The sequence below is a fragment of the Pteropus alecto genome, unplaced genomic scaffold, assembly GCF_000325575.1.
Source record: "Pteropus alecto unplaced genomic scaffold, ASM32557v1 scaffold121, whole genome shotgun sequence".
NCBI lineage: Eukaryota > Metazoa > Chordata > Mammalia > Chiroptera > Pteropodidae > Pteropus > Pteropus alecto.
Genome location: NW_006434369.1, coordinates 10,271,604 through 10,280,896, shown reverse-complemented (window position 1 = coordinate 10,280,896; position 9,293 = coordinate 10,271,604). Strand labels below are relative to the sequence as shown.

Below are 9,293 nucleotides of genomic sequence, written 5' to 3'. Positions count from 1 at the left end.
CAGGAACTTCCCCTCCCACCTTTTTTTTTTCTCAGTTCGGGAAACAGTTATCATGGAAGCTCAGTGGATAGATATTTGTCTCTATCTTACTGGCCTGAACTGGGTCACATTATCCTCTCTTGTCAACAGGGAATCTGGGGAGGTGAGAATTTAACAGAACATGTTACTGCCTTCCCAAAACTGAGGTTCTGTACATAAGGAAGAAAGAGAGATTAGATGTTCGGTAGGTTACTAGTACTATGTCATTCCTGAAATAAATTACAGGTACTGAGCACAGAAAAAAAATGGAGAAATAACTTCAGTCACACATATGATTGTCCGCCATTCTCAATGAGAATACACCCTAATGTTTGCATTAGGATAGGAAAATCTGGTCCCTCATTGATAACAGCTCCTACCTACTTCTTGTTTTATGAACATTGAATCGGGCTGAATAGCAATCTGGTTATTGACAACGTGCATTTTTCACACTGCGTTGCTCCAAAAGTCAGCCCAGCCACTTCACCTGGTATTCCAGTCAAGAAATAGCTATCTTTTCTTGAACATTGGAGGAAAAAATAACTTGCTGTGTTATAGACTTTTGAGAGTTAGCATATTTAAGAGATTTTTGAGGGTGATTTTGACTCTAGCTAGTTTTCACAGGTACACTGACTTTAGCTTCCAGTGGCCGTGTAAGATGCAACTTCACCGAAAATCTGAGTTAGGGCTGTAACTGATAAAAAGGAGTGACATTCATATTAGCTCACTGATTTTTGAGAGTGGGGGATAGTTCAAGCTTGAATAACCCTCTTTTCTCTTTTTCCCTTTCCACCAGTCTGAGATGCCTGAAGAAGAAAAAGTTGACTCTTCCACACAAGTGGTGCTTTGGTACCCTGAGCTCATTCATTTTACTCCACGCCAAACAGAATCCCTGAGAACTCCTGAGTTAGAATCGAATAGAATCGAATCAACTAGAATAGAATAGAATTTGTTGGTGGTTTGCAATTGTGTTATTGTCCATTTGTTCACAAAAGTTAAACTTTTGTATTAAAATTTGGCAAGAAAAAAAAGGAAGTTCAGGATGTTTAACAACGTGGAGTGTTGTGGCTTTTTTAAAACATGATTTTAAAAGTAAAATTGATTTTTACTTGAGAATGTCAAGTTTTGTGGGGAAAAGTATTTTAGCAGCATCTGTATACATACTATTTAGTATATTCTTTGAAGGAGAATTTAATTTGAATGTGATGAAAATATCTCAGATGAAGATGAAGTATTTTGAAATAGTTTTTTCATTTAATCTACAAATATTCTAGTTTCTCCAGCACTTTAACAAAATTGCCAGATTTAGGAGAGGAGAAATATTCATCATGTGATTATTACTGAATGCTCTAATAACTTCTGAGCACATGAAGTTGCATATACAGTTGAGTGTTTGAATTTATTTTAGGAAAATGAAACCTATGCAATTTAAGGCCATCTACAAAGTAATTTTGTTCATGATTTGGATAAATAAAGTCAATGACTGTAGACTGAAAACAGTTTATTCATTATATAGTATAACTTGCTTATGTAATAGAGGTTATTTGTAGTTTAATCTGCCAAAACAAATGTTTATAACCCCAATTTGTCATTTTTTTCTTTAGAATTTTTATATGAGCTATATTGTAGTATACTGTAAACTTTATAGAATATAAAAACACTTATATTTTAAGTCCAGAGGATCTAATTAACCTTATTTTATTTAGGCACATTCAGTTTAGGGCTCACAGTCTCTGGCGACCTGAAGTTTTATGGATTTCAGTGTCATTACATCAACTGTCTTCATGGAAGGACATCTAAAGAATATGTATGACTTCTGGTAACTAATGAACATATATTTCAGAACTGTTTCCTGCGAGGCCTTGAGGTAGCTCATATGGTAGATGTTGGATGTGATCTTGGTTGTTAACGAGCTTAGTCTAAAGACACCCAGGTAACTGAAAATCTCAAGACTGTATGTGATAAGTGCCATAAATGAGGTATAAACTGAACACTATCAGAGTTGTGAGGAGGGAGAGGCCATTTTTGTTGAGGTGATCATGGATGGCTTCTTGGAGGAGAGGTCCCCTTTGAAATAGATCTGGAAGGTTGGGGGCGGGTTTTCTTCTGGTTAGTGAAGAGGGATTAACATGAACAATGGAACAGAGGCATAAAAATGCAGAATTTGTTTGAGGCCATAATGGAGTGTTAGTGGAAATTAAATTTGTTTAGGCTCAAACCGAAGTGCTTTAACTGGCTTGATAAGAAAGACTTTATTCTGTAAGTGAGAAAGAGCCACTGCAGACTTAATAGAGAATGGTACGATGAACACAGTGGTTTAGGAAGATCGATATGAAGCATGAAGACTGAATTCATTTTACCAGGAGATTTTAACGGTAGTTAAGGCCTCCACTGGAACAAAGGTCCTGGGAATGAACAAGAAGTGTGGAAAACAGCTGACAAGCGCTGTGCCAGGTTGCGTGTGAGACAAGTGAGGTGGGTGGCAGGACACAGGGATGGATGTACTCTTGTGGACATATGGAGGGAGGCTGGACTGTAGATGCTTTGACTGAGCTGATGATGTTCAGCCAGCAGGGGAGCAAGGACAGCAGCAGCTCCTCACCCAACCCCACTGACTTTGTCCTATGCTCTGGGCCCATGACAGCTGTGGATCATGCTCACCCCCTTTCTGACTCACTCCTATTGGGAACAGTCCTGCACCCAACCAGTCTGTGGCCTCAGCCTCCTTTGTCATTTCCAGTATCCTCCTGTGCTCTAACCTTCCATTTTCCACAGCAGCCCTTCCCTTTGTTTACTTCCATCTTCATGGTCCTTCCACAGCAGATTATCTCCTGGCTTTTGCACTTTTAAACACAGTCCAGCAGCATGAACAACTCTCATTTTCTTCCCTCCTTCCTAGCCCCTTGACTCCTTCCCTACCCTTCCTGTGACAAGAAGAGTCAGGCTGATTCTCTCCAAGGTTCAGGGTCCCGGTGGGATGATTTCAGTATGAGATTTGTTTGGGGCCATAGATGATAATATGGTGATTCAGTACTGAAGTATATTCTGACTATCTTTCCTGTGGAAACAAAGGGACCCAAGGCCTCACTTCCTCTGTTGCCCTATTGTGGGGAGTGGGAGGCTGGCTGCCAGATCCTCAGCCTCAACTTGCAGATTCATTCAGACTTTCCCTTCAACTGTGCATACCACAAACACATTCATTCTCTTTCCTGCTTGCTCACTCACCTTAGTTCTCTTTTAGCAACTACTGTAACCATTCCTTCATATCCCCAGTTCTTAGACATTATTTTCATGTGGCTTGTTTGATTTTGTTTTTCTGACTTCTCATTCACTCCGAAACCCCCTGCAATTTGCTTACTGCCTCCCCTTGACCAAACCTAATGCCTTTTTGTCAGTGATTGCCCACCTGACCTTCCTGTAGCATTTGATTCTGTTTAAATATTCTGGGACACTACTTTGTTTTCTTTCTCTGGCTACTTCCTCAGCCTCAAATTCTGATTAATTCTCTGGAAAGTGCTGGCTTTCTTGTCTCCTTGTCTTTTCTCAGGTGCAAATGGCTTCCTGGGCCTCAGCGCATTTGCACCTACCCACTAGACAAGCACCAACTGGGAATTGTGCACGTGCTTCAGACTGAATGTGTCCACAACTAACTCTCATCCTCTGCTGCCCCTGCCCCGTCTCAGTCCAGACCCTCCCCTGCTGAGCTCATGGCATCCCCATCCACTCCTGTCTCTAAGTTCAGAATCTTAACTTTGACTCTTACCCCTTCAAAATTGTGTGGCATCTCCCAGTGGAGTCTCCTATGTGATCTAGCGTAGATTTCCCCCAACTTGTGCAGGAAATGCCACAACTGTGCTTCTGCCCAGCTTCTTTCCCCAATAACTGCAGAGTTTCTGTCCACAACACCTATCCAACCCATTGTTTCCCCACTGAATACCATAATGGTTCCCTGTTAGCCTGGCACTCAAGGCTGTACATTTGCAGCCTTCTACCCGTCACCCTATCCTGAAGCCTCTTTACTAATAGAAGTTTCTGGAATGTGCTATGACAGCTGTGTTGTGCTGCTCCCTAACTTTGTTTCTTCTGCTGGAAGCCCTCTTCACCCAATTCTTCCCCTAGTGAGCCCCTAACTGTGCTTCTAGGCCCGGCTCTGGTTCTATTTTCTTAATATAAGGTCTTCCCCACCTCCCAACCCAAGTCACAGTTGACCAGCTTTCCTGTTGGCTTGCTCAGTGACTGTATTCATCTCTGAGGTCGCACTTAGCTCAGGAGGTGGTCATGGTTGGTTTACAGGCCTGTGGCCTAGCCTGCTCCCTGTATTCTCAAGCTTTGGTCACCTTTGTGCCTTAGGAGAAATGGAAGATGACCTAATTTGCAATTGCGGGAGGAGACAGAAGCAGGAGAACCTCTGGGCTCCTTCAGGGTCTCAGAAACCAAAGGACAAGAGAATTTTGAGAATGAGGCTATTAATCGTTTTATGTGGCAATGAAGTCAAGAAAAGGAGGAATAATTCCTACAGTGGGTCTTGGTCAAGGGAACACGTGATAGTAATTTTAAGTGTCAGCTTGGCTATGATGCCAAGTTGTTTGGTCCAACACTAGATGTTTTGTGAAATATTTTGTAGATGTGATTAATATTTAAGTCAGTAGACTTCGAGTAAAGCAGATTACTCTCCATAATGTGAGGGGCCTCATCCAGTCAGCTGAAAGCCTTAAGATAAAACACTGAGATTGCCCGAAGAAGAAGCAATCCTGCCTCAAGATGACAACATAGAAACCCTGCCTTAGTTTCCAGCCTATTGGCCCACCCTGCAGATTTCAGACTCAAGGCTGCACTATCAACTCTTACCTGACTTTCCAGCCTGCTAGCATTCCCTATAGATTTCACACTTGCCAGCCCCACAACTGTGTGAGCAAATTGCTTAAAATATATGTCTCGCTCTGTATCTATCATCCATCCATCTATCTGTCTATCCATCATCTATTTACCTATTTATCTATCTATCTATCATCATCTACCAACCTATTGAGATATAGATATATCTTATTCTGTTTTTTTCTAGAGAACTCTAGATAATACAGGATGTCTCTAAGCCAGTGTAGCTTAGACTTCTCCCAGGAGCCTATGAAATGAAGCATGATGTTTGTATGATAGGAAAGTGGGTGAGTGGGGGGTCAGGGTGGTGAAAATATATGGGCAATAAGTGCCAATGAGTCCAGAATATTTATGCTTTTTAGAAAATTAGTATATGTAAGTAAAGCAGTAAATTTCCAAGGTGAAAAAAACTGCCTTCCCTGTGGACTTCGAGCTTTGCATTAGGTCAAGGATAGCTGGAAAACTTGTTTCCAGATGAACTGAGATTTACTGAGTGAAAGGCCTAGATGTTCTTGGCCAGGCTTTTAATTTTCTGGTCATTTAATAGTTTGATTCTTCTGCTTATAATATAGTCATTATTACTGAGCAGATAATGGAGAAACAGATGCTGTCTGGATTCCAGAAGACTGGTCACTATTGGCCAAAGCCTTTTTTTTATTGGGAACTCAGTTAAGTTATGAGCTTGCCTTTATTTTTTCATTCGGCTATGTGTATGTGTAGCTCTGGGACACAGACCCTATATGTGTGTATCTCTGTAATACAGACCTTAGCTTATGTAGGACACTCTCATCACCAAGGTCAGAGGCCGATGGGTCTCAGTCTGTCTTTGTGGACTCTAGCTCATGCTGTGGGTTCTTCTTTGCTCTTGCTCTCCCCTACTCTACAACCATCCTCCCTTCCCAACTGCCTGCCCTGTGGACTTCAACATTAGGCACGGTAACAACAGCCTTATGGAGGCTGCTTAATTACTCCCACAACTGTGTAAGGTCAGATCCCTTTATGGATATATGTGGATATCTCCTAAAAGTTCTTCTCAGATTTTTGTTACCACAAGTAGAAAAAACTTAAAATATACCCCAAAAGGATAATTATTCATACTTAATGTCATTTCAACTGTCCTTGCCATTTTTCTCAAGCCAGAAATAGTAGTGTTATGAGCTGAATCAGAAATAACTTAGTGGTCTCAGCATTCACATTCAGCATTCCCTATAGATTTCACACTTGCCAGCCCTCACAGCTGTGTGAGCAAATTGCTTAAAGTATATCTGTCTCGCTCCATATCTATCTATCTATCTATCTATCTATCTATCTATCTATCTATCTATCTGTCATCATCATCATCATCATCATCATCATCATCATCATCATCTACCAACCTATTGAGTTATAGATATATCTTATTCCTTTTTTCTAGAGAACTCTGGATAATACAGGATGTCTCTAAGCCATGTAAATGATGTGTCAGTGAATCCTGACACGTTTAACAGATAACATAAATAGCACATTCTTACAGTATGATGACTTCCTGTTTCCCCACTAGGTAGTGTCCACTAGACCCTGGCTCCTTAAGAGCAGAGACCTTGTCTGTTTTCTTCACTATTTTATTCTAAACTCTGGCAATGCCAGGCCCATGGGAGGCACTCAAGAAATACTTGCTGAAGGAATGAATGGTGACTCCCATGAATGATGTAGGTGTTTACCTCTTAAATTTCCTTGAACAAAGTTCTAGCCTTGTCTATTTGGAGAATTTTTCACCCATCAAAAAACTAAGCTTGGGCATTGCCTCCTTTAAGAAAGTTTTCTTGGTAAGCCATTTTCAGTTTTTCTGTTATTTTATAACTAAATGTTTCACCATCTACTTTACCAGACTATGAATTCTAAGGGAAGATACTTCTGGGTCACTTCTGCTCTCTAGTGTAATACACAGCACTGGGCAAGTTAGAGTTGATGAATTTATCAATTGAACATTATTATTTCTAGAGTTTGTCAAAGCTCATAAAACTAAACTAGCATTAAAAAAATAAAGGCTAGTTCTTTCTGCACAAAGTGTGTTAGGTAGTACTTAAGTCTTTCAGAGAAATTTGCAACTTCTGATATTTGTTACTAGGGTCACAACCAACAGGAATGCTAAGTTCATTTCCCTCTTACTGTATGATATCAGCCTGGGCAAAACGACAGTATTTTTCCTTTTGTTGTTCAATATTCAGGAATCACACATTCAAATGCCTTTAGGGGTCAGTTAGGTTAATAGGCTAAATGATAACTGTGACAAATGTAAGAGGCCCCATCTCAAGGTTACAGACTGGTACACAAACACAAAGCCATGTGCCAAGAGCTTGGAGGGCACTGAGCATGGCTGGGCTCTGCCTGGGTGCAAACGTGATTTGGCCTCAGACACTGTCATAATGGGTTCCCAGTGTGTTGCTCCTAAGAGCCATAATGACTGCATTTACAAATTGCTCAATGAGGGTAAGCATGCTAGATAAACTTGTTCTCTTGGTGTCATATCTGTGTTCCCTCAGTGCAGTTTCTTAAGACAGTAAAATGACCTACAAATCAAAAGCTTTTACTCCCCACCCATGACCGAAAGTCATGTTTTACCGAAGGTCAAGGGATATTTTAGGTGACTGTAGTTAGTCTTGTAAGAGTAATTACTTCTTTATGTGCCCTGGAGTGGAAATCCTCCTTAAATATGTGAATGTAATTGATTTGAAGAAAGCCTGCCATAATAAAAACACACACTGAATTTTTCTTTATATGAAAAAACTAAGAAACTTATTTAAGTGAACATTTATCATGTATAAGCAGCTTTTAATTTGCAGCAACAGTTATTAGGCCTTACCAGAGACATAGGGTTTATCTTTAAGCACAAAGTTTTAATGATTTGGTTCTGCTCACTGTTTAAAATAATGAAATCCCTGCAGGTTAAGAGGCAGCTCTTTAAAATGTCTACTCTTCCCCTCCCAAACTCTAGCCCCCATTCAGATAATTAAAATGAGGTTTTCCCCCCTTCAGTGCCACCTCCCATTTAGTTTTCTTCCTCTTCCATTCCCTGCTCCCCTCCAGTCCTTCCTTAATGTACCCTGCCCTGTCTCCGTTACTATCCAGGAATTTAAGCAACTTCATAAGCAGACTTTGAGCACATCTTCTGTAGCTTTCTTTTGGACCTGTGTCTTATTCTCCTTAACACTGCATTCAAAACTCTACTCTTTACATTGAACAACACCAGTCTGTGATCCGGCCCCACGACCCCAACTTGTCTCCCAGGCTTCGCCATGGTCAACTCTCAGCTCACAGACCCACTCCTGATCTGCAGTAGCCTCTTGTCTGTCTGTCTGCAAAGGGTTTCAGAGCACTACACAGAGTTGTTTGTGCCTAATATGTCTCCCCAATCAATCCAGTGCTCCACCCAGTTTATCTATATGGCAGTTTGTTTGTTATAACCTTTACATCCACTGCTTATCTAATTGGTCTTAAATTTTTTTTTTTGTGAACGACCACTTTATGAAATAGTTTAACTTGGTATATGAATACTATATAAAGGTAATAATGTTGCCTAAAAGCTCATTGCTTGTTGAAATCAAGGAAGAATTAAACATCTGAAATCAATTGCTAAAATATCACTTTATTGTAAAAAAGATTCTCAAGTAATAGATCATTTAGAATTCCATGCAGACATACATTTTAATTTCTTTGAACCAGATAAGAAAAATCACAAATGCTTTACTTTAGTGTAAAAATCAATTTATTATACAACAATCATACAGAATGCTTTTTATTTATCTACAAAAGAAAAATGGCTTCTCCTGCCTCCCTGGCCACCCCAATCATGATACTATGTTCTCAAGATATAAATAAGTACTTTCAAAGGAAAACCAAAAAGGTGATATCCTTATATTCCAAATAAGCCCCAGAAACATCTTAAAACAATATGGAAATATTAGAAAGAACCAGAATGGTCTCTTACACACAAAGTGCTGTTCTGCCCATCAAGTATATGCCATTTCACCTTAAAAATAAGAAATACCTTTCTCATGGGGGACTTTATCCCCCAATATGCTTAAATAGTTCAATATATAATTTTGAAGGGTTGAAAATTTCTCTTATGTTTAATCCCATTAAGTAAATGTTCTATTTTAATTAAAAAAATAGAATTATTAACAGCTATGCTTAAGGTATACATTTAAATGTTTTCATTCTTATGAGTAAGAGGAAATTTAGGAATAAAACTTTCCATTTTTTTTTCTTTAACAGATTATAGATATTTTTATAATTTTGTTTTAGGAAAATAACATTAAAGGTAGACATTTCTTTTTTTAAAGTTGTAACACTTAATGACAGGTTAAAATATTTACCTGATTCAATTTTAGTGGGTAAGATTTATAGCTCTGTGTATTTTT

The 9,293-nt window shown here is 39.4% G+C and overlaps 1 protein-coding gene across 1 annotated transcript in view; it reads left to right on the top strand.

Annotated features, from left to right (window-relative positions):
* Positions 1-3,668, top strand: part of SYCP2L (synaptonemal complex protein 2 like) — a 73,877-nt gene extending 70,209 nt beyond the window's left edge. The window contains exons 32-34 of the mRNA XM_015587267.1: positions 36-142; positions 815-867; positions 3,566-3,668. Of these exons, the coding sequence (XP_015442753.1) occupies positions 36-142; positions 815-867; positions 3,566-3,668 (263 nt within the window). The remainder of the gene's footprint in view (positions 1-35; positions 143-814; positions 868-3,565) is intronic.
* Positions 3,669-9,293: the final 5,625 nt, after the last annotated feature.